The sequence below is a fragment of the Nyctereutes procyonoides genome, unplaced genomic scaffold (assembly GCF_905146905.1).
Source record: "Nyctereutes procyonoides isolate TBG_1078 unplaced genomic scaffold, NYPRO_anot_genome, whole genome shotgun sequence".
NCBI classification, from domain to species: Eukaryota; Metazoa; Chordata; class Mammalia; order Carnivora; family Canidae; genus Nyctereutes; species Nyctereutes procyonoides.
Genome location: NW_026575024.1, coordinates 4,237,148 through 4,262,072, shown reverse-complemented (window position 1 = coordinate 4,262,072; position 24,925 = coordinate 4,237,148). Strand labels below are relative to the sequence as shown.

Below are 24,925 nucleotides of genomic sequence, written 5' to 3'. Positions count from 1 at the left end.
CTGGGTTAGAGGCTGAAATGAATGAAGTCTGACCTTGCTGGATACATTTCCGGGACAGTGGTCCCAATTGTACCTTGCCTGGAATATGTTTCTGAGTGTGACATGGGACAGGTTCGTCCCTTTGAAAGTTTAGGTGTGATGTTTATCTAGAAGTGGGGGAAGACGGTAACCCACCTCAAGGCTTTCCAAATAAGGAGACTGGGCATTAGGTTCACTGTAGTAAGGTGGGTGTAGCTACTGGCATAAGTATCATTGGTTACTATTTACCTTGTTCCTCTTAAATACAGCATATTTGTGTTTTGCCACATTAGGAGCAGGAAGGAAGATGCTTTTGTACAAATGGAGCGTAACAAATTTCTGGCCTGTTCCTCCTCCTTATAAATCTTTGCCAATTTTTAAAAATCCGCAGTCAGTTAATCAAATTCAACCAATAAGTTTTTATTTAATATAGGAAGATAGAAAACGTGGGCCCTGTCTTCAACTAGTGTCTAATCTAGTCGGTGAATGACTGTGAGTCACGATCTCTCGGAAGAGCCACAGAATAGTTGCTCCGAAGGCCTTGCTGTGGAGGTGGCTTTCAGGCCCCTTTGGGTCCACGGGTTCACTATTTTTACCCGCTCTGGTTTAGGTAAAGAAAAAAAAAAGTCAACCTGGAACAGCAGTTCTTTTGAGCTCTTTTCAAAAGAAGGTATATTTTTGTGTGGAAGAGAGGCCAGATGTGTGTGATAGAGACCTGGAGAAGTTTGCGCGTGAGGAGGGGAAGGCAAGCACAGCAACCGGCGGCGGGCGGAGAGCTTCGGAGGCCCTCTGCGAGGCCGAGGCCGAGGCTGCTGCTGAGGGTTATGAGGGTCTGGCCTGCGGCTTCTGCTTCCTGTGCTTAACTCCAAGTGTTCTTTTAGTGACTTTGAATTGCCCTGTTGTCTCCCGGATCCATAAAAAGGAGGCCTTGTAGAACAGGGATGGAGGTGTACCTGATGGGGCCAAGAAAAATAATAGGTGACATCTTCATCTGTCACAGCTTCTCTTACTTTTGGGAAAGGGGATTTCAGTAGTGCCGTTGAACGGTTACTAGTGTCTTTCGGTTTCCAAAGAAAACTTAGGAACTGCTGGCGACAGTTGGCTCGAGGCGTCCGGCGGGATCAGTCACCCCTGGCCCCTAGCTCTGTTAGGTGTGTTTCCATTTACAGGTGGGCTTCCTTCCTCACTTTAACCGGAGGCTCCGGGAAGTCTGTAAGTCAACGAAGGTCAAGGGTGGGAGAGAGTTCACGACCACCTTGTCTAGGTGGTGGTACCCGCCCACCCACCAAAGGCAGTCGCGGTGTCTTAGCCTGCTCACCTGCGCTCACCTGGGCACAAGGTGAGCCGCATGCACCACCTTTATTGAATGAATGAATGAATGAATGAATGAACGAACGAACGAGCTGCACCCAAGCAGACACCCGTGCAAGTGACTCATGCGGGGGGTCCGCGGGGAGGAGGGCAGCGTCGTTGCTGCAGAACTTCAGTGTCGCTGCTCCGCACCTGCCCGCGTGCTGTGCGTGTGCCTGGTGCCGGGACACACTTTTATATCATAAAGTCTCTAAACGACGCTCAAACTAATTCGTGTTCCATAAACTACTTTTCCCCTCTGTTGCAGAGCTCCCCAGCCGGGCCGCGGAGAAGCAGGCGTCCCGTCCCGCCCGGGAAGCCGCCGCGGGCCCCGAGGGTGCAGCCGGGAGCCCGCCGCCCGGAGCCCGCCGCCCGCGCCCTGCGCCCTGCGCCCTGCACCCTGCACCGCGGGAGCACCGCCCGCCGCCGGCCTCTGCAGCAGCGCTCGCTCGCACGGCGCCTCCCGCCAGGACAGCTGAGCACCCTCCGCGGGCGTCGCGATTAATTAGTGTCTCCGACAGACACCCAGCTCCGCGGGCCCGCGGGCGGGCGGGCGGGCGGGCGCGCGCCGCGGGGAGGGGAGGGGAGGGGTGGGCGGCGGTCCCCGCGTGCGCCCGCCGGCCGGGGAGCCGGAGGTGAGGAGGCGCGCGGCAGAGCAGGGGCGAGCGAGCGCCGCCGTCGCACACTTTGCACGCCGCCCAGGGCTACACCACTCACCGAAAATTGGGAGGCAGGTCCGGGAGGCGGGGTCCCGCGCCCACCGCCTTGGGCGCCCCCGCCCCCCACGCACCGGCCCGCACCCCCGGCGCGCGCGGCGGCCCGTTTGGGCGCGTCCTCGGCGGGCCGATTTTTCGGCCTCCCCTTCGGTTTATAGGGGCCGCCGCTGTGGGCCCGTCCTCTGAAGAGGCTGGGGCGTCATCGGGCTGCTTAGGAGCGCGTCTCCGGCGGGGACGCTCAGTCGCGTCGGCACCGCGGAGCGGGCTGCGTCAGGTGGCTGGCCCGGCGGCGCTCGCTGGCTCCCCGGCCCCCGGCCCCCGGCCCCCGGCCCCCGGCTCCCGGCTCCACGGCTCGGGCTGCGGCGCCGGCTGGAGCGAACCCCTGTCCCGGCGCGGGGCGGCGGCGGCGGCGGCCGGCAGGCAGGCAGGCAGGCAGGCAGGCGCTGCTTGCGTGTGAGCGCACCTCACTCACATGTAAGTCCGGGTGCACCGTGGCCTCCCGAGGAAGTGCGAGTCGCCCGGCGCGGGGCAAGAGCCGCCGGGGCCGGGGCCGGGACAGGGCAGGGGCGCCCCGGCGCTGCCGCCCTGCCCCGAGCCCGCCGGGCACCCCCCACCCCCAACTCTCTCTTTTCTCTTTTCTCCTCCTCTCCATTGGCGTGCCCAAGAGCCAAACCGAGGCGCGCCTGAGGGTAACAGCAAACTCGTGCCATCGCGCCTCTGCACTTTTCTTTTTTGAGTTGTTTGACATTTCTCGGTGCTTTTTGGTTTCTCGCTGTTGTTGGGTGCTTTTTGGTGTGTTCTCACCCCTTTTTTTCCGTTTGCTCATCCTTTTTGGCGCTAACTCTTAGGCCAGCCAGCCCAGCAGCCCGAAGCCCCGGCCGGGGCCGGCCGGCAGGGCGGGCGAGCGAGCCAGCGAGCCAGCCAGCCGCGCGCGCTCCGCGGGCCCCCGCTCCGGTCCCCCGCTCCGGGCAGCGCGGCGGGGATCGCGGCCGAGTCCCCCCCACCCACCCACCCCCGCCCCCTCCCCCGACACGGGGCGCACGGGGTCCGGCCAGGCCGAGGCCGGGGCCAAGCAGGGCGCCCGGGCCGGGCGAGAGCCGGGCACCCCGAAGGGGCCGAGCCACCATGCTGAAGATGGCCATGAAGATCAAAGCCCGAGCGGCGGCGGAGAGCGAGAGGAAGACGGCGGCGGCTGCGGCCGAGGTGGCTGCCGAAGCTGCGGCGGCGGCTGCGGCGCTGGCCGAGCCGAGAGAGCCGCTCGCCCCGCGCAGGAGCGGGGACGCCGAGGGGACCCCGACGACGGCGCGGGGCGCGCCCCCCGAGAAGTTCCTGACCGACAAGGAGCGCAGGAAGGTGGAGAAGAAGCTGCAGGAGCAGAGGAGGAGAGAGGAGAAGAAGAAGGAGGAGAGGAAGAAGTTAGAGAAGGTGAAGAAGAAGAAGAAGAAGAAGAAGAAGAAGAAAGAAGAAGAAGAAGAGAAGAAGAAGAAGAAGAAGAAGAAGAAGAAGAAGGAGAAGAAGAAGAAGAAGAAGAGAGAAGAAGAGATAAAGAAGAAGAGAAGACGAGAAAAGAGAGAAGAAGAAGAGAAGAAGAGAAGAAGAAGAAGATGAGAAGAGAGAAGAAGAAAGAGAGAAGAAGAAGAAGAAAGGAAGAAAAAAGAAGAAGAAAGAAGAAGAAGAAAAGAAAGAGAAGAAAGAAGAAGAAAAGAAAGAAGAAGAGAGAAGAAGAAGAAAAGAAGAAGAAGGCGGCGCCCGAAGCCACGGAGGAGGCCCGAGGCCCGGAGGCCGCCGCCGCTGCCGCCGCCGCGGAGGGCGCCGCGGAGGGCGCCGGCGGGGGCGGCGAGGGCGCCGGCGGCGCGGGCGCGAGTAGGGCCTGGGCCGCGTGGGACACGGACTCGGGCGACGAGGACGACGCCTACTACTCGGCGCCGCGCGTGGGGGGCGTCGTGTGGCGGCCCGGGCCGCTGAAGGCCGGCGCGCTGAGCGCCCACCTGCCGCTCGTGGTCTTCCTGGTCTTCTCGGTGCGCAGCCCCTCGTGGGTGCTCAACTTCCTGCTGCAGAAGCGCACGGAGCAGGGCCGCGGCTGCGGCTTCGTGTTCGGGGCGACCTGCTGCTTCCGAGTGTTCCTGGGCTGCGCCTTCTTCTCCTACTTGGGCGGCCGCGCCAGGCGCAGAGGCCGCGGGCGCTCGGGGGCCGGCGGCGCCTTCGGCTCGGGCCAGGGTGCCCGGCGCCGGGGGCGCGACGAGCGGCTCATCTAGTCCGCCCCGCGCCCCCGCCCCCGCCCCCGCCACCAGACACCACCATCGCTGTGTAGTGTGGATTTTTATTGAGTATTTGTGTGTGTGTTTGGACACATTTTCCTTTTCGGTTGCTCTGTCCTTTGGTTCGTGCTCGCCTCGCTTTTTCCACACTCTCCCTGCTCTCTGGCTCTCTCCGTCTCTCTCTCTCTCTCTCTCTCTCTTTTCGAAAATTTTCCGAAGTCCGGGCTCGGGCTCGCGCTCCCTCCCCTTCTGCCCACCCCGGCCCCTCGGCGGCGCCCGCGGGAGGGGCGGGGAGGGGGGTGGGGGCGCTCGGCCTCGGGGGCCGCAGGGCTACGCGGCCCGGGGGGTGGAGCGTTGGCGTCGTGCGAGGGGTCGTCACCGGCTCGGGGCCGCCCCCTCTCCCCCCGCAGTCCGCCCCGCGCGCTCCTCCCCGAGGAGCCGAGCCCGCGCCCGGCCCGCCCGCCCGGCGCTGCCCCGGCCCTCCCGGCCCTCCCGGCCCTCCCGGCCCGCGTGAGGCCGCCCGCGCCCCGCGCCCCGCCGCCGCCGCCATGGGCTGCCTCGGAAACAGTAAGACCAAGGACCAGCGCAACGAGGAGAAGGCGCAGCGCGAGGCCAACAAAAAGATCGAGAAGCAGCTGCAGAAGGACAAGCAGGTCTACCGGGCCACGCACCGCCTGCTGCTGCTGGGTAAGGGCGGGGCGGGGGGCGCCGGCGCCGGCCCCGGCCCGGCCCGGGGGCCCCTCGGGGCGCCCCGCAGGCCGCGCCCGCCGAGCCCGCCCCCCGCCCCGGGCGCGTGCTCCCGAGCCCGCCGCCCGCTCGCGGGCCGTCCCCGGGGGGGGCGAGGCCGGAAGGGGGACCCCGGGGCGCGGATTCGGCCAGGCGGGGGCTCAAAACGGGGCAGGGGGCCGCGGCGGCGCGGGCGCGGCCCCCCCCCCCCCCGGCCCGCCCGCTCTGTCCGTCCGTCCGTCTGTCCGCCCCTCTCTCTCCCGCCTCCCCCTCGCTCTCTTTTCCTCTCTCTGTTTTCCGCGAGGCCTACACGACGCCAGGGGTTTGGGTGCATGTTGGGGAGGGGGAGGGGGAGCCCCGCCGGGCTCGGGAGACTGCGACAAAAAAAAAAAGAAAAAAGAGGGTTTCGGGGACAGGAAATGGGGTGGCGGGCAGGGGGAGGGGGACCCGCCTCCGTGGGATGTGTGATTTGTTGGGAGAAGGAGAAGAAAGGGGCCGGAGAGGAGGGGGAGACGCGGGTCGGGGTGGCACCTCGCCAAGGGGAGGCTTCGGCGGGGGAAGTGCCCGAGGAGCGTGCGGGGGGGCGGGTGACATCAGCCCCTCGGAAGGGATCGCAGCGGTAAAGGTGGTGCAGTGGGGGGGAGGGGGGCGGGCGAGTCGTGGCGCCGGGGCGGGGGGGGGCGGGGGGCGGGAGCGCGGCCGCCGCTGGGCGCGACTCGGTGCGTTTCGGGCAGGACACGCCGTGTGCGCGGAGCAGACGTGTCCCGGGCCGGGTCAGGCCGTGGAAGGAAGACCAGGAGAATCCAATACAATTAAGACCCCAAAAAAGACAAAAAAAAAAATTAAAAAAAAGGAAAAATGGAGTTAGTAAGCTAAGTGCCCAGTGAAGCCAAATGACACGTCATTTTTACAGTATGACCTTTTTATCCTCTTCCAGACATGCAGGCTTTTTTGAAAAGCAAAGAGAATTTAATTGTAGCCCCTCCACCACCACCACCACCAGCACCAAACCATTACACACACACACACACACACACACACACACACGCGCGCGCGCGCGCGCACACACACACACACATTTTCCTGTTAGTCGGCCACATTGAGAGTGCTTTGTGAAAGAAGGAAAAAAAAAAGACATTCACAAATCAGAACTGGAAAATGACATTTGTCTGTAAATGGCTTCTTGGTCTGGAAATGGCGTGTTTTTTTTTTTTTGTCCTTTTCAAGGTGGGAGGGGGCATTGAGAGCGCTTTCAGGAGGAGACTTCTTTTCCAGGTGGAAGGAGATGAAAAGACGTTAATTAGTTGTTTGTCAAGTGACACTTGGTTGTTTGGTTTTGGGTTTTCTCTTGATTGCGGTTTTTCTTCTTTGGCCAGAAAAAAAAAAAAAGGCGGGGAGGGGGGGCGTGTTAACTATAAGGAGATGGCCTTTCCTCCTTTTTTCTTAAGGGAGGGGGGGATGGAACAAAATAAAACAGAAGCATAAAAGAAATTGTTGAAATGACCAGAAGAATTACACAAGCATTAATTAGTATGGAAGTTTTCCACTTCCTTAGTAATTTGGCTATCTGAGTTAATTTGTGAATTTGCTAGGTTAAAGCCTAGTTCATGGTCACATTTCAACAAAACAGCTTGAATATAAAGAATAAAAATGTAAAAAGGTTGGTTTTTCTTTGTTGGTGGTGTTTGGTTTGCTTTTTTTTTTTTTTTTTGGATGGGTCACCCCTTTGTTCTCCTGGGTCCAGATTTCTATAAAGCTGAAAATTAAGTGGTAATAAGTCTGGTGTTTATGCATTTGCCATTTCAAAAATTAAATGATACCTGTGTTGAAGTCTTGCCTAAAACTGCTAAAGGTAGAATTATGCTATGTGAATATTAATGTGTATATAACTTGATTTCAAAGTAGAAGCCTGGAAAAGTCTAGAATCTTTCCTAGGAATGCCATCTTGCTACCTGAATACTAATTTGAAACAAATGTGATACTAAAGGTGCCTTAGATTTCTGACACCTTTGCTCAGAGATCACAAAGTCTCCGCTTAATTTGAGACTGTTACTCTGAAACACACCTTGCATCCCTGTGGGCTAATTTTCCCCAGGTGTCCTAGCTTTTATGGCTACATTTTATCATGATTTATTGATAGCCCCTGGCATAAGGGTCTGCAGCCCAACTCAGTGCCACACATTTTGCATTTTTAAATGGTAGTTCTCACCAAATAATGCCCCCCCCAGAGGAAACCTTAATGATACCCCAGATCCTCTTTGTAAATGCATCTTATTAATCACATGAAATTGAGTAAATTACAGCACCACTAAAGCCCCTGCAGTAATTTTTCAGCCCAATCCTCTAATTTCATAAATGTGGAAACTGAGGCACAGACCTGTTTGCGTCTGTGAGAGAGAGGTGTTACACACGTTAACACTTCTGACAAAAGAATTTGCAGATCCTGATTAATGTCCTGTATTCTCTGCATTATTAGAGAATAATATTTTGACTTATTAGAGTTGGTCTCATTAAGATACAGTGTTTGCTTTGAAATCAATGTTTCTGTGGAAACTAATTTTAACTTTTACAGATATTGATTACAGCCTTGTGAAAAGGCAAGAGAAGGAGGAATGCTTCGCTCTCTGGGCAGTAAAACAAAAGCAATTAATAAAATGAAAAGTGGAAAAAAATTAAATTAAAAAACCCAAACAGGATTGTGTGGGAGGAGGGCAAAAAATTTTTCACACAAAGAGTATTTGTTGAGGAGAGTGTACATTTGCAAAAAAGAAAAAAAATAGCAATCCTCCTTCTAGCTGGGTGGAAATGTGCCTTTTTTTTTCCCCATAAAATATATGTTTACAAATGAAAGGTGACTTCAAATGGAGGCATGTGCTCCTTCTGACTTCCGGAGAAGGGCTTGAGGGTTCTGAAAATTCAGTAGCTCCCAGGAATATTTTTCCTCATGATTTAAGTCGTGTCCTTTTAAGACTTTCTACAGTTGTTGCTGTATGTGAATATGGTTGTTCTCAAGCACTACGTTTGATATTAAAGTGTGTTTTTCGAGAAAGATGACATACAATTGATGGGCTTCCACTCCCCCCCACCCCCCCAGCTACCCCCACCCCACCCCCCACCCTGCAACATGGTGGTGCTTGTATCCAGAGAGAATTTATCTTTAGGATAGTACCTTTGGCGGGGAGGGAGGGAGGGAGGATCCTCGTAACCTTGAGGGTTGGGGTTGATTTTTTGAGTAGCCCAAGGCTGGAGAAAGCTGCCCGCAAAGAAGCTGCATTGTGAGAATTTGCGGGAGGGAAATGCTGCGTCCGTGCAAAGCTGAAGGAGACTGCGGTGTCTGGGCATTGTTTGTGAGTCCTGGGGGCTTTAACCATGAAACCTCCAACAAACAGTGAATTCTGTGGCCGCCTACAGTGATGTGTGCGTTTCACCAAGTGAATGCTCCTATTTCAAGAATTCAGTTTCAGTTTTAACTTCAATTTTCTCTCCCCCCCCATATGACAAAACTGCGTCATTCCTTCCCTTTGCCCCTTGGCTTCCCCACCCCACAAATTTTAAAACAACCCAAAGGGGGGGGGACAGAAAAATCCCGAAAACAGCAATCCCTTTTGAATCCTCGGTAACGGTGATGGTGAATACTGCAGGTAGACAGCGTTGCGCATGTGTTTCATTTTTCTCTGCGTCGAAATGTCAAGGAAAATTGCAAGTCTTGTTATTTTGTTTTTTCTGCGTGCTGCTCCTATGGAAAAGACGGCAGTCCTCTTCCCTGCCCGAAGTGTGTAAAATGCCTCCTTCATAACCTGAGACTTACTTTCATTTTCTAGGTGCCGGAGAATCTGGTAAAAGCACCATAGTGAAGCAGATGAGGATCCTGCATGTTAATGGGTTTAATGGAGAGTAAGTGTCAACTCTGGGCAAGGGCACAGCAGGATTAACACATTTGATACTAACCTTTAGGAAGTTTAGGTAGATTTTGGGGGCTGGGCAGCCAATTTTCACTTGATTTTTTTCAGCCTACATGTTAGAAAATCCAGGGAAGAGCTCTTTGGGGATTCCCCCCCCTCCTTTTAATCTTTGGTGCAGCAATAAATAATAACAGTAATAATAAAGCACCAGGGTTCTTAGGAAAACACCCCCACCCCACACCCCACCCCAGGAAAACAGCACCTGGCTGGCCCTGTGACCGGTCTGCCGCAGGCCTGCCCACAGATTTTGGTGCAGTGGGTCTTCAACATGGCTGACACCTGCCGAGGCCACCCCCTTTGCGGGCACCCTGGCCACTGCAGAGAAGCCCCCCCCACCCCCACCCCCGCATCACAGTAGATGTCAGCGCAGTGCACCAATGCAGGATGTTTTAAGTTATTAGAGAAAAACACTGTCTCAATAATGTCCTCACCTAAAACAAAGTTAGAAGAGGCAAGTAGTCCCTGTTAATAATTGTTCCCCCACCAGCCCCCTTTGGAATTAATATTATGGGCAAATCATTGTTTCCCTTTCTTTAAAAAAAAAATCCATAGTCTTGCCTAAAGAAAGAAAAAGGAGACATGTAAGTGATGGAGATTGGGAGTTAGGTACTTCCGGCCGGCCGGGTCAAGGGGCATTTTTGCCTTTGAAAAGTCCTTGCAGGCATCCTGGTATAGGGACAGGGTGACAATACCGCATTGAGAACAAAGATTAAGAGAGAGGGACCTAAGAGAAATGTAGGGTCCTGTTTGCCATGAAGAATGCAAACGGAGGGGAGCTTTCAATATCATCAGGGCACTGGCTTTTCTTTCCAGACCCCAAATGGACACCCCCTCCTCCCCCCTGGGGAAACAGAAGACACTAAATCTCTCATCCTCTGCTTTCACTGGGGTGACAGCCATTCACTGCACCAGACTGCAAACACCTGAAGGCACTAGTTTGGAATTACTAGCTGGTTAGCAGTCCTAATCCCTTCCCTAAACCTGGGTTCAGTTTAAAAGTTGTCTCTCCGTTGCATCCCCTTTGGTTTCGAAAGGGGACATTGAGTCAAGGCTGCATAGTTTGTTATGCACCAAAGGCACCCCCTCTGCCCCCCCCAAATAAAATGCCATTTACGTACTTTACGTACGGATGCCTTCTACGCACCAGGCACTGAGGACACAATGATGGATTTTATTACCTTTCAGAGGTAAAAGGACTGCACTTAAAGGCAGCCCTTAATGGAACATTCTAGAATTTTCTTAGGTCAGCTAATCGGGGCTGAGGATGATGTCACACATACAACTGGGTGTTTTAGTTTAGGATGATTTCTATGCTTTAAGCATGGATTCGCAAGGATGGGCTACTTTACCAATTTTAGGAGTGACCCGATGTGTTATCAATATGCACATGCAGGTCACTAATAGAGCGGCTCACTCTCACTTGTCACAAAGCAATTCTGAGATTCTTAATTCCTGACACACCCTTCAATAAAGCCCTATTCCCAGAGATTGCCAGCAGTTGATAAACAAAAAGCCCAAAACTGACTTTTAGTTATGTGAATTTGTAATTTAAAGATAAATCTTGTATAATTATCCCCCCCCCACTCCCGCAACTTGCCGGGGAGTGCTTCTTCACGAGGCTAGTTAAGCAAAAATAATTTGACCATGTACCCTCTAGATAAATATTTTGATTAAAACTGGACATGGCTAGCATTTTTAAAAGGACGCAGCCGCCGCTGTTTACCTTCTTGAGTCCAGCAGAAGGTAGGACATCCTTGCCATAACTTAAGGCTTCCTCACTCCCCAGGCTGCCCTACAGTTCTTTTTAATTTTTAGAGAAAGGGTTCTCCCTTGACGAACCAGTCTGTAACACACACGAGGCATTTAAACCAGAACTTCTCTTTTCTATTTTCTTTTTAAAAAGAGGAAGCAACATTCCCAGTCTGCCTGCCTGGTAGAGGAAGCCATAGGTAATCTCTCAGGATGTTAAATTTAGCCCGTGGAAGTGACATACAGGGGAATTCTTCGTGTGAGTCTAGAAACTTTATTTTTGTCTCCTTCAAATGAGCCTCCTCTTTTCTTTTTCCTCACTGCGGTATTGCAACAAAAGCGGTTTCCTTCTTCACTAGGGATTCCCTGTGAAATAATGGTGACATCCATCCACTCGGGGTGTTCTGCGTGGCGCGGGGCCTTTCCCTCCTCACTCCCGTGAATGTGCGCTTTGTCAGGGCTGGGCTGAGCTATTAAATTTGCCTTAACTATCCGCACACTGCCGGGCCGGTTACATTTTGAGAGTAAAGTGTAATATTAATCTGACCTTGAGAAATACAGAGGTCAAGTGTGGATTTTCCTAACTCAAAGCTAACTCTTCCTCATGTTGGGGTGGTGGGGGAAGGTGCCATTAACATTGGTTGAGCTAATAAGCTAATCAATTTTAAAAAAACCCATGTAGAACGCTTAGCTGCGCTGCCCTTCCCACCTTCAAGGAGGAATTCCTACCATTTATGAAGATTAGGTTTTGAGTAGGGTTTTGGGGCTTTTGGTTTTTTATTTTTTTATGGTGGTGGTAGTGGATTTTGTTCTTCCAGTTTTTTCTTTTTCTTTTTTTTCTTTTTTTTTTTTTTTGCTGCCTCACGGTGCAGACACAATTTTAATTGATGACAATTTATCGGGAACAATTATATAAATAAAAACACTTTAGAGGTAGTTACCCCGACTACAAGAAGGGAGGAAATTAATACTGCACCAGGAAATCATGGGCAAAAATCAGGCATGTCTGTGCCTTTGTGTGTTCAGATACAACATGGGAGAGATTGAGATCTGGGAGAAATAAGCCTTACGAGCTGCTGTATTCTCAAAAGAATTGTGAGATAAATCACTGCTTTATCTCCCTGATGCGTGTACATTTAGGGAAAGCACAAGAAAATAATTATCCGTCCCTTCTGTATACCCGACCAGAGAGTCTCCAGAGGGCTCGGCTAATAGGGTGGCGGAGGTGTGGCATTCTTCCCTCCACGGCCGCAGTCTCAGGAGACATTCCAGCTTAGCCAGGAAGGCGACCAGGATTGACCCGGGAGGATGGCGGACATTTGTTTAGGAATGTAGAGAGGCTGTGTGGGGTTTTTGGGAAATCGCGGTGCCTTGCAGATGAGGCGAGCTTTCAATCTCTCTTTAAAAGGGGCGGCGAAGAGGACCCGCAAGCTGCAAGGAGCAACAGCGATGGGTAGGCACATTCAAAAACAGAAAAACTTTTTTAACAGACACACACACACGAAGATCACACTGGGAACCCGAGACCCGGGGAGGAAGCAGAACTCATGTCAGGGCCATCAGCCATCATGGTCCACGTTCGCACATGACACATGAACAGTCTCTTAACATTGCAGAGCGAGGGAAGCGCAGAACGTAATGGGGGGGGGAGCCTTTAAGTATAATTAAATCCAGCTGGGGACAAATTATAGATTTCATTTCAGCTTTAGCTGATCAGTTTAAGATTTCGAGAATTGATGTTTTTCCGTATGGTTTGTTTCCCCACTCCCCACCCCTACCCCAGCTGTCCATTCAAATTGGCTACTTGTTTTTAAAAACTATCTACTAAATTCCCTCCACCCAGTGCTTGGTCTGATTTTAAAATTTCAGACCTTTGAGGGGGGTGAAGACAAAAATCTTTCTCTCCTATTAAAATACGTGGTGCTGCACTGTCTGTAATTTGGGGAGGAAAAAAAGTGCCTCGGCACCTCGCAGGAGGTCATTGTTAAGAATGATCTCGAAAAGTCTCCGATCTCTTCAAGATTTTCAAGTACTTTTTTAATTGGAGGCATTTTGTGTTAGCTGGTGGATAGGAAATTCACGATGGCATCCGCTTTTTTTTTTCTCCATTCATTGTCAATTTTTTTGTGTTTCTTCAGTTCTCCATCCCCACTCCCATCACATGCCGACACGCACACGCATGCCAGGTAACCATTGCAGGTCTGCTTGCACATTCAGCATGCAGTGATGAAGCAGCTATTTCTCATGAGAACACGCAGAGCCAATTGACCTAGCCTAGGGTATCTCAAAGAAATAGCTTCTGAGGCCAGGGTGGGGCGGGGCAAAGGATCCTGGGACAAAGTAACTTACACATGTTTGTTCATCTGTTTCTTTTAGAATATATTATCCCTAGATGATGGCTACAGTTTCTCATCTTCCTGGCTATGTCCTATCACACTTTGCATGCTGGAATTGCCTGGTCTTAGGAACTTCTAATAAGAATACTATTCTGTTGTGGGGGGGAGGGGGAGGGGCCCTACCACCTAACCTCTAAAGATAACCGAAAACCAAAAAAATTTTCAAAAAAAAAAAACAATTTACAAAAACCCCACACACACAAAAAATACATGACATGAAATCCTTCATTGGCAAAAACTTAGTGTAACAGCAATCCAAAGGCATCTACGTAAAAGTGACCGTTTACTGTACCAAAAGTTGGCGTTTGAGAACTACCTGACAAGCCCTTAACTGAACCACCTACTGTGTACTAGACCCTTGCACCCTACTAATACCTTGCCTGCACTTCTATCTGTGACTCTGTTCTGCAAGTAAATATAAGAATTAACATACGTGATAAATAAAAATTCTCTGCATGTCTCAGCAATCCCTGTATCCTGCGTCTGTCTGCTGTCTTCTTTTGTCTGTCCTTTCCCACAAAAGCACAATGATAAGGTATTATAGGACGGAAAAGAGACTCTTAGGACGACCTAGCCTCCCCCCTACCCCTTAGGCAGCTGACGAGGGGGAGGGGACGGGCTCTTAAAATTCAAACCCTGACAACAGGCTTTATATACATATGGGGGGAGGGGGGAGCAATGTGCTAAAAGCACTTCAGCCTCAGTCCTGATATTTTAGTCCATCCAGACTTGGTCATGGATACATAATTTGGCTTTGTAAGTAGTTTTAGAGACCTCTGAGGGATTTTTCTCTGATTTTCACAATCAACGTTAAATTCATTAAGTGATAGTAAAAATGATGATAAACCTGCCAGCCCCAGTATAATATCTCCATCTACATAGTAATTGCTTCAATGGAAGAATTTTATGTTTTAGTATTACACACCCGAATTAGATTTTAGATTTCTATTTTAGCTGTTTTATACTTGATATACTCCCACACCTATTCACATACGTAGATGAATACTGAACACGTTCTCAAAATATCCGTATTTAAGACTGGAAGTTTTCCAATTATCATACTACTACTTAGACCAAAATATCAAACTGAATGAAAGAACCTAGTTTCTGGAAGTACTTTCCTCTTGCTGTATGTACATTTGGGTACTTAATACCCGGACATCTCTAATTTTAACTACTCTGGGACGTTGAAAGCGAAGGTTAATGGCTCTCATTACCATGCAAATGGAGCCTGTTTTTAATGAATGGGAATGGATCTGTCCCGTGGGATTTTAGGTAAATTTGAGTCCATAAGTGAACTTTAGGGGCAAACACACATCCTTTAGAAATTTCTCATGTCTAAATAACTGATTTTGACCCTAGTAGCACTGGGTCTGCACAGGGTTCCTAATTTCAGAAATGAGCTTCAGTGGTGCATGTGGAGAGCAGAAAAGCCCCACAGGAGGGTCAGGACAGCGTAGGGAGGTTGCATTAAGAGGAGGGGGCCAGAGCCCAGCCTCCCATCGAGGCATGAATGCCCACACTCCCGGTTTGCAGGACTGTTTGCAGGATGCCTCTCGCTGCCATGTCTGCTCCTCAAGCTCTCCTGACTTCAGCATTTTTAAGTGGGTGTGATGGGGGGGGCGTGTTCCTGGGACCATATTTTACCCCCACCCCACAACATACCCTCCCCCCACTGATGAGAACACTCCTAAACCAGCCTCTTCGATATCAAAAGCAGTTTCTCAGAGGCCAGTTTAAGGGAGAAAGAGGGCTGACTCTGGAGAAGGGGTGAAATGAAATCCGAAATCTGGGCTCACCCCTCAGATCAATATGCAGATCGTTATTTTGATAGGATTGAAACAGGAAATGTTAGCTATTCCTTAGAAGGCCCAAGGCCAGGATGGGGGGGCAGGGCTGTTGGCAGGTGAGCACACGACCCCCTGCACCTCCCCTCTACCCTCCACCCCTTGCACCCTGCTCTACTACTAATCACCCTGCAGCCTGCAGGAGCTGTTAACCAACCCCCCCCCTTGTGTTTCCTCTTCTCCTGGGTGGTCACAAGCCTGATTCTCCCCCCTTTCCAGGACTCCTGGTGAATCCACCAAGTGAAAGCTTCACAGATACGAATCTTGAGCTTCTTTTTAAAAGTCCTACACAGCAAGAAAAAGAGGAGGCCCTGTCCCTTCTGCTTCTGTGACTCACTTTTCCTCAGCCTTAGTTCCCTCTGAGGGGTGGCACCCTCCTGCCACGTGACGGTAATATCAAGTCCCGCTGTGCGGCTCTAATGCACTGTAGGTGTGTCCTGCATTCGGGTTCCCTTCCCCCCCACCCAAAACCACAAGGTTGAGGCAATAGGTGTGATAAGATTTATACCCCAAGGCAGAGGTCCTTTTTATTCCTTGAAGACACAGACTCTTGAATCTGCTTGGGTCCTGTCTCAAATGACAGCGCTGAAGACACCTGCTGCACTTTGACACATTCCATCAGGGTCCCTTCCTGACACCCCCCCCCCCCCCCCCCCGCCCCGAGCCAAAGGGTGTGGCCTTTACTTACAGCCCCAGTGACTCTGAATAAAGATCATCCCACATGTCCTATATGACTTAAGTTCAAATCGCAATTGAAAAGGCTGCTAAACCTTTAACTTCTCCTAACAGGTACCCCTCCTCTTGCCACCCCCCACCCCCAGCACACAAGTCCCAGGTCATGAAGACTTCTGGGGACAGAATCTTACATTATCCCTATTCATATCAAAGGATCAACCTATATTAATGTCACTGAAAAACATCATTGCTGCTGGCTGGTGACTGACATGGTGACTTAAAAATGTCCCCAAATTCTTAAAATTCATAGTATCCTCATCTGCATTCACTGGTTCCCTGTACTAATCCAGTGATGGAGTAAGCCCCAAGTGGAACCATGAAACCTTTTCTCCTCCCCAATATGTGATTGACCTATCAGCCTCCCCCAGCCCCAATATATATACCACACACACACACACAGGGGTGTTGTAAAGGGCCAATAGGAACCTTGTAGGAGTGTTGCTGTGCGGTGGGAGCTTCACAAAATGGAGCCCATCTGAAACGGTCAATGAGCCAGGCCGGACTTCTGGTACAGTAGACTTGATCATTATCTTGATGCCAGTTTGCTAATCTGCCCCAATCGGGCATGTCCTCAGGACACACCTTTGGGAGTGATAATTTGAAACCATCCTTTATTCAGGAACCTCCAATCTGGACAGATTGGAAGCCATGGCTCTTACAAGAACAGAATACTATGCTTTTAGTTGGAATATCTTGTCTAAAGAGGCCCTGCTCATCAATGTGATGCAATATGATCTCTTTCTCTTTTCAATCCCACCGTAGTGAGAAGGCAACCAAAGTTCAGGACATCAAAAACAACCTGAAAGAGGCGATCGAAGTACGTGTCTGGGTCCTTTCTCTTTTCTCTTCGCCTCCCTTTCAGACATTGCTGTCCCCCTGACCTCTTTGCTAAATTGTTTTCAGACCATCGTGGCCGCCATGAGCAACCTGGTGCCCCCCGTGGAGCTGGCCAACCCTGAGAACCAGTTCAGAGTGGACTACATTCTGAGCGTGATGAACGTGCCTGACTTTGACTTCCCTCCTGTAAGCTCAGCTCCTGGATTGTCCCTTTAACCCCCTCCCCGGCACGCTGGGCGGCACGGGTGGTGAGCTCTGTTGGCGAGTCACCTGTATGTGGCACAGGAACATGGGTGACACACAACCCCCAGGCACACCTGTGCCAAAGCCACACACTTCGGGCAAAACTCGTTTCAGCAATCCTGATTCTTAGGAAAAAGTGAATTCCCTTAGGATCCTTAATGTTCAAACAAACAAAACAAAACCCTAATAATCAGATCATTAGAGCTTTTGCTCAAAATAGGTGAGCAGAATTCCATCACCCCTTGTAAATCTTGCCTCGCCCATCCCCACAAGTAAACACACTTTAATCTTCAACCTGATTAGATCGTAAATTTTCATGCGGGAAAGTGTCAGGAGTTGTGTCACAGCCTTAATCATGCCCTTGTACACGACTTGTGACAAGCAAAGCTGTATGTTAAACATGGCACACAAATGCGAATTGTCCAGTTAGAGGAAAGTATCCCAAGATACCAAAGAATGCAGAAGCGAAGTGCCAGCCCTGAGTTTTCTCATTTTAAACAATTTGCTAGTTGACCTTTATTAAGGTTTTTTTGTCTTGTTTTTCCCAAAAATCAGTCCTTGGCATTGGGCAAATGAAACCCTTTCTCATTTTTTTCCCTTTTTTTGCAAAAAAAGGAAAAGAAAGGACTTTCACCTAAATTATAACTTGGAGATTTTCTTCTGTGCACCCTGGTTGGTGTGCAGGACGCTGTTTACAAAAATCCTCTGTTTCATAAAGGACTATTTTTAGGTAACACAAAACTGCCCAGGCCCAAGCATATACCTTTTGACCCCCCCACCCTTGTTTGTAGGGGAGGAGTAGTTTATGAGAGGAAAACGGGGAAACAAGATGGAAAGATGCGCAAGTTTATAAGGCCCAGAAGGAAAGGACTTGTCTACAGTTAAAACAATGACTTATTGTTGCCTTTTGTCAGGCTTTCCTGGGAATTTGTGTTTGTGTATTTTAAATGGGCTTGGCTGCAAACTACTACTAGCAGGGAAGCAGTATTAATAAGTAGGGCTAGGTGCTTTTTTTTAAAACAGCATTTGCTTGGAAAAAAAAATTCAAGCAGTCAGCACAATATATATAATGCCTATTTCTAATAGAAGAAGAAATGGCAGCCTGTTGAAAATGCACCAGAACAGTAACCTTTTATTAGTTGTGCTGATAGCTAGACTGTGTCTCTTCCTACTTTTAATCCTTCTCTTGCTGAATTCACATCGAAGAAAAAAACCTCTTTCCTTGTTAAGGGAAGATCGCCCCCAAATCATTAAAAACGTTTCTATGTTCAAATGAAATGGGCATCGTAACCCCCACTGCAGTTCAGAACAACCCAGAGGTCATTTGCTCCCTTTTTTTCTCCCTATCACCACCCTCCCTGAGGGATGGGCACCAAGAAGGCCAGCTTTGCCAGCAATTCCTAACCATCATATTTTTGGGGTAAAATTCAAATTTTCCTGGAAGGGAAATTTCATCCCAGCACATCTTACAAATGAAATATCTTGTTTTCACAACACTGAATCATTCCTTGGCATATTCTCCTAATTCAGATTAATGTATATCTTTCCCGTAAAGGCAATTGTGTGAGGAAACAAAATGATTCAGTAGTTTACTCTGCCCTGTGTTCCCCCTCTCGCCCCCCAAAAAATAACATAGGAGGAACACTACCCAGGACCAGTTAATTCACAATAAGAGGACAGCAGGAATTAATTACTTTGGCTTTTAATTACGTTTAACAAATTGAATGAAAGTTCTTGTGAGCAGAGAGTCATTAATTTGGCTCGCCACCGGGAACCCCACCCCATGCTGGTCACAGGGCGCCTGGTGGTGCCTGAGTCGGAGGGTTGGAGGGGTCGTGCTCCTGCCCAGGCACATGCTCATCCCTGGCCTTTCTTGTGTTTGCTCTCAGGAGTTCTATGAGCATGCCAAGGCTCTGTGGGAGGATGAAGGAGTGCGTGCCTGCTATGAGCGCTCCAACGAGTACCAGCTGATTGACTGCGCCCAGTAGTGAGTAACCCCTCTTCCACAGCCACACGCGGGATACGCACACGTGGAGAAAGTGCTCAAACTCTCAATTCCCGCTTGTGAAGTTACTGGCAGAGGGCTTCTGTTCATAGACGCCAGCCAGTCAGCTCCACCTGCACGTAGAAAGTTCTAGTCTGATTCATTTGTTTCAGAAAGCCCTTAATTGCACTTTTCAGTGCAGTGACATTATTTTATATAAACAATTAATGCCTGTGAGAGCAAAATGATAATTACTTGCAGTAAAGTGATGTTCGTAATTAATTAGCTTGAAGTAATTCATTGGATTGACCTCCAAGCTTTTGGAAGGAAGACTGGGCAGCTCTCGGGCTTTGAATAATGTAAAAATACTATATTTTATTGCTATAATTTAAAAACCTAACAAATGATGACGACAGAACCATGCCCTGCCCCCTCCTTGGTGGCTGATGATGGCCTTGCTATTTCTGCGATCAGGTAAGGGACTGCAGGACGTGTCCAGCGTTACTGGGTGCTGTTCATGTGGACTGAGGTTTTGTGTTGAATTCCATTGCCTACCCATATTATTCATTCATTCATTTGTTCATTCACACGGGGCTTTAATTCAAGGATGCTTCCCCCTGTGGGGTCCTTGCCCTGTCCCCTCCTGAGCTCTCTTCCAATGGACAGCACCGTACCTACCTGGAACGTTGCCTTTTAAATAGCCTACAGCCTCCCCGATCCTGTACCCGACACAGTAAATACATGACGGTCAGAGCCATAAAGGGGTTTTTGAAGGTAGCGCAAACACGCTACGTGGTCTCGGTGAAAATATTCTGAAGTTGGGGTGTCTTATGACTTGGTGCGGGGAGGGAGGTGACAAATGGTGATGTAGGTAGCTGAAACTCAGAAACGACTTTGCTATAGAAAATAAGGAGTCAGGAGCAAGGTTCCCAGTTGGCTCAGCAACAGCAACAAGTGCATTACTTAGGAGCCCCAAACCTGAGGGATTTATTGTGACTCTATCACCAGTTGAATAAATAGGAGGTAGGAATAGGTAACAGCAAACAAACAGCAAGTCCCCTAGAATCCTGTTATCTACAAATCACAGAAGCTTCTCGTAGGGTCTGTGAAACCTATCAATTCCTCCCTCCCTGGCCCCGCCTTCCCATAGGAAGTGCCCAGTGGATTGTTTCCAGTTGTCACAGACAGAGCTGTGTCGCAGTGGACTAGACATGCCAATCTGTGTGTTTTCTCAAGGAACACAAAAACAGTCCATCTTGGCCAGTCCCTGTGACCCCAACCCCCTACCACTTCTTTAACAAAGTCCCTGATTTTCTCAAAAGTTTGAACTAAAAGCTGGAAGTGCTAATTATAGTAACTCAAAACAAATGGAAATCCTGGAATTGTTTGCGTTTTGTATTTTGGATCCAAGTCAGAAGCACAGGTACAAGATTAGGAGGGTTTAACCCTCGAGGCTTTGAGTGCCCTGGAAGGGGGCAGGGGAGGGTGTAACAAGTTCATTGACCGGAATTTTAGCCAGGTTTCTGGGATTTTTTAAATTATTATTATTATTTTTATTTCCCACCATTTAAAAGTTTTCTCTTAAAGCACCATTTTATCTGAAAATGGCAACGTTTGCACAGTTTATGGAAAGTTTTAAGGAAACTTGGAGGGGAAAAAAAAAACCCAGCTTCAAACTTTTAAAATGTCTTCCCTGGCGGGATGATTGGAACAGCCCCGCATTCACGCTGACCAGCGTGTGTCTGGTTTAACTGCCTTTACGTTAAAGTTGCCATCCTGGTCTCTTGCCCATTTCTTAAGCTGCCTATTTTTATTTGTTGAGCTGGGGTTTGGCTGGCGGGGCTCCAGATGTCTCTCTCACAAGATTTGGTGCTGATGATCTATTTATAGAACTGTGGTTCTGTTGCCATGGCAACATGCTGGAGGCCAGGGCGGCTGGGGAGCTATTTCTGGACCGGTGCTGTAATGTGGGACTGATTGGGCAAGTTAGTGTATCCTCTAAGCCAGACTAACTCTAAACTGGTAAAAAAGAAGGGGAGAAAAAACTTGCAGAATGTCGTTCAGTAGACTTCTTCTCCCTTTGTGATTTTTTTTTTCAGTTTTCAAACAGTTCCATACTCCCTCCCTCCTCCCCTCGGCGTGCCCCCAAAACTCCCCCCTAGTTTTAACATGAACTTTGCATATTAGTTAAATGACCCCCCCCAATCTTTCCAAAGTTATTTTTCCTAATGGTGTGTCTAGTCCAGCAACACCAGCAGGGTCCTCTTTGCTCTGGGAAGGTTATGGCCGGGGCCCCCTCTTCCACATAACTTCCCCTCCAGTGGAAGATCCACTCTCAAGCCCCAAGCCCCTCTTTTGTGCAGGATCTGAGCCAGAGAAGGATCCATAACCTTGGAGGGCTGTGGGATTTTTTTTTAATAACTAAAAGTCTCCTCTCTGGAGTGTTCTATTTCATGGACCAAATTGAACGGAAGGGAACTTTGTGTTCGTTTCCTGTTCGGTGTGGTTAGGCCAGAAAGGGCCTCTTGTGTCAACCTCTTTTGTTCTCTTTTAATAAGTGAGATTCTTAAAAAGTAGGAGGAAGGGATACCCATTCTGAGTAATTCAAACAATCTCATTTTCATGAGTCCCTTGAGGGGAAAATCCTTGCTGCTTTTAAGTGTGCCATTTTACTTTAAAAAAAAATGGTATGGAGCATAAGTATACAGTTTTCAGATTACTTGTCATTTTAGTCCAAGCCAAACAACCCGAGAAATTTTAAATCTTTAGCCAATCATTTTCAAATGGCACAAGATCAGATAGGCCTGGCTTGGGGGCCTCCGCTGGTTGCACAGAACCAGAACCCCACCTTTTGTCCTGTGCTGTACCTGTAGGCCAGGGGTTCCAAGAGTCCATCCTACTTCCTGGTTCCTAGATCTCCTCATCAGCCGAATGCATTTATCTTTAATGCTGCTTGAGCTAACCTTTCTGAGGCATAAGCTTTGAGTCATAAACATACCCAACGCAGGCAAAACTCCCATTGACTTAACGCCACGTAACGATGACACCATCATTTCCATTGAGCTCAGCTTTGTAGCGAGGCAGGAATTGGGGGCCAATCACCATGAGCTTATGAGCTCCTTGAAAACCGCGGTGTGTCTCTCCTTGCCTCCCAGCTTCCTGGACAAGATTGATGTCATCAAGCAGGCTGACTACGTGCCCAGTGATCAGGTATGCAGAAGTTCTTGGTCGGGGGACTCGGAGCCCTCATTCCAAGCTAGTCAAGATTTTGCTTTCCAATTGGCAATTACTAATATTGCAGTTGGTTTTGGGGAGATCTGTTAACCTGGGTTTTGTTTTAGGATCTGCTTCGCTGCCGCGTCCTGATTTCTGGAATCTTTGAGACCAAGTTCCAGGTGGACAAAGTCAACTTCCAGTAAGTGAATGACTCCCATTTTGAAACAGAATTGTTCCCTTACGTTCCCACCAGCAGAGTGGTGGAGTGGTGTTAGCCCTTTGCAGCGACCCGGTGTCCTCTTGTCTTCCGCAGCATGTTTGACGTGGGTGGCCAGCGCGATGAACGCCGCAAATGGATCCAATGCTTCAATGGTATGGAAGCCATGGATTTCTCGGCTCTATAAGCACGTTTTGCTCTTTTGATCATTAAAGGTCATTTTCACCTCTAACGTGCATTGCTTTTGCTTTCTTGTGCTGAAGATGTAACTGCCATCATCTTCATGGTGGCCAGCAGCAGCTACAACATGGTCATTCGGGAGGACAACCAGACCAACCGCCTGCAGGAGGCTCTGAACCTTTTCAAGAGCATCTGGAACAACAGGTTTCTGGAGCATCTTCCCCGGCTTCTCCCACCCTCCCACCCAGGGGTCCTGTTACTGTGATCTCAAGGCCCTGTATTTGCACTATTATAAAAAGATTCATGTAAGAATGTCAAACCCCTCGCAGAAAGAATGATTTCTTTTCCTGGACATTAAACCTGCATCCCTCTTTGTTAGATGGCTGCGCACCATCTCTGTGATTCTGTTCCTCAACAAGCAAGACCTGCTCGCTGAGAAAGTCCTTGCTGGAAAATCGAAGATTGAGGACTACTTTCCAGAATTTGCTCGCTACACTACTCCTGAGGATGGTACGTATGGCCTTCTGCCATTGCACTGGGACATGTCTAAGTTCATCGGTCCTATACATTCATGAAAGTGCTAAAAGTTTCCATTTCTGGAGGTTTTTCATGTAGGTAGAGTTGAAGAATCACCTAAATGAACCACCTCTAAGAATGGAAGTCTCCCTTCACTTGCACCACCAAAGTATAAGGGGGTCTGTGGGGAAGCAAGAAAAATTTATTTCTGCTAATTTGCATATGGAAAAATCCCAGGAGATAAGGGGCTACAAGGATGCCATCATTCAAGCTCTGCTCCTAACCTTTTAATTACCTTACCAAAATATTTCTGTTCTTCACAGCTACTCCCGAGCCCGGAGAGGACCCACGCGTGACCCGGGCCAAGTACTTCATCCGCGACGAATTTCTGGTGAGTAGAGCCCATCTTTAGATCTCTCTTTACTGGTTCTTTTTCTCAGAAGTGCAAATTTACTTGAACATTTGGGGATTAAACTCTTGAATTCTTCCATTTTATGTCACTGATAGCCACTGAGAATTTTAGCTTTAACATAACATCAGTAGCTGGTCAGCTAGTCCTCAGCAGATCCCCAGTTGATGATCGTAGAGTGGTGGCACTGACTCCATGTTCTTGTGTTTGTGCCACAGAGAATCAGCACTGCTAGTGGAGATGGGCACCACTACTGCTACCCCCACTTCACTTGCGCTGTGGACACCGAGAACATTCGCCGTGTGTTCAACGACTGCCATGACATCATTCAGTGCATGCACCTTCGTCAGTATGAGCTGCTCTAAGAAGGGAACACCCAAATTTAATTAAAGCCTTAAGCACAATTAATTAAGAGTGAAACGTAATTGTACACGCAGTTGATCACCCACCATAGGGCATGATTAACAACGCAACCTTTCCTTTTCTCCCCAAGTGATTTTGCGAAACCCCCTTTTCTTCCCTTCCGCTTGCTTAAATATTCCAAATTTAGAAGGCTTAAGGTGGCCTACAGAGAAAAAGAAAAGGAAAAAGGCCACAAAAGTTCCCTCTCTCTTTCAGTAATTAAAATAACAGCAGCAAACAGAGATAATGAAATAAAAGAAATAAATGAAATAAAAGAAATAAAAGAAATAAATGAAATAAATATTGTCTTGTGCAGCATTAAAAAAATCAAAATAAAAATTAAATGTGAGCAAAAGATGTGAGTCCTGTGAATTATTTGCAGTTTTGAGCAAATACCTGTTAACGGTTTTGATGGCTGTAGGAGATGGGAAGCCCCACGTGGAAAAGTCCCCAAGGTTTATAAAATGGGGTAAAATCTTGACACTCTGTTTTTTTGTTGACCTGATTTGGGTATCTGAAAACAATTTGCAGATAACTCATAAAGGTCCACCCCTGTCCTTTGCCCATGCCCCATAGAAAACCATTGGCCCATGTCTAAGAATTCTGCATTGATGGTTGCCACCCTACCCATTCCACCAGCTTCCCTGATATATAGCATCACAGTGTGCCTAGAGTCTCCCCAAAATAGGTTTTCAGTTTGGGGCTCTGTCCAACTTGAGGGTAAGGGCTCACGTATACGGGGGAAATTCAGGAATGCAGTTTCAAAAGGGGAAGTGGGCTTACTCAAATTGTGCATAATGTAGACCTTTATCAAATCCTCACATTGTACACTTCTAATAAGTATCTCAGAATTTTGTCAATTACCCTCAAACCTGGCAGAAAAAAATGAACAAGCTATCAGAAAGAAATGGTTTTTAAACCAATGGATAAATATTTGGGGACAGACTTAAACTGGATCCCTACCTCACTCCATACACAAAGGAATTTTAGGTTGATCAATCACATGTTTAATTTTTTTAATGTACCTTAAAATGGGTATATTTACAATCAGAATATTGGTTTATAGGAGGCCCCTTCTATATGACCTAATAGCCACAAGCCATGGGGGTGGGGTGGGCTATAGGAAGTTAAGATTATATAAAACAAAATATGAATGGGTGGAGA

The 24,925-nt window shown here is 49.1% G+C and overlaps 1 protein-coding gene across 10 annotated transcripts in view; it reads left to right on the top strand.

The window, feature by feature from the left end:
* The window catches only part of GNAS (GNAS complex locus), a 54,605-nt gene extending 30,517 nt beyond the window's left edge, over nt 1-24,088 (top strand). Inside the window, exons 1-13 of one of the 10 annotated variants that reach the window (XM_055307003.1) lie at nt 2,363-2,558; nt 8,890-8,962; nt 12,188-12,232; nt 16,517-16,574; nt 16,661-16,780; nt 18,727-18,824; nt 21,977-22,031; nt 22,163-22,236; nt 22,351-22,409; nt 22,518-22,638; nt 22,814-22,944; nt 23,274-23,341; nt 23,578-24,088. In XM_055307003.1, the coding sequence (XP_055162978.1) occupies nt 8,928-8,962; nt 12,188-12,232; nt 16,517-16,574; nt 16,661-16,780; nt 18,727-18,824; nt 21,977-22,031; nt 22,163-22,236; nt 22,351-22,409; nt 22,518-22,638; nt 22,814-22,944; nt 23,274-23,341; nt 23,578-23,724 (1,011 nt within the window). In that variant the 5' untranslated portion in view covers nt 2,363-2,558; nt 8,890-8,927 and the 3' untranslated portion in view covers nt 23,725-24,088. Of the gene's footprint in view, nt 1-2,362; nt 2,559-4,846; nt 5,030-8,889; nt 8,963-12,187; nt 12,233-16,516; nt 16,575-16,660; nt 16,781-18,726; nt 18,825-21,976; nt 22,032-22,162; nt 22,237-22,350; nt 22,410-22,517; nt 22,639-22,813; nt 22,945-23,273; nt 23,342-23,577 lie in introns of those variants that run through there. The other 9 variants (XM_055307010.1, XM_055306964.1, XM_055306959.1 and 6 more) reach the window with 9 other exon arrangements.
* Nucleotides 24,089-24,925: the final 837 nt, after the last annotated feature.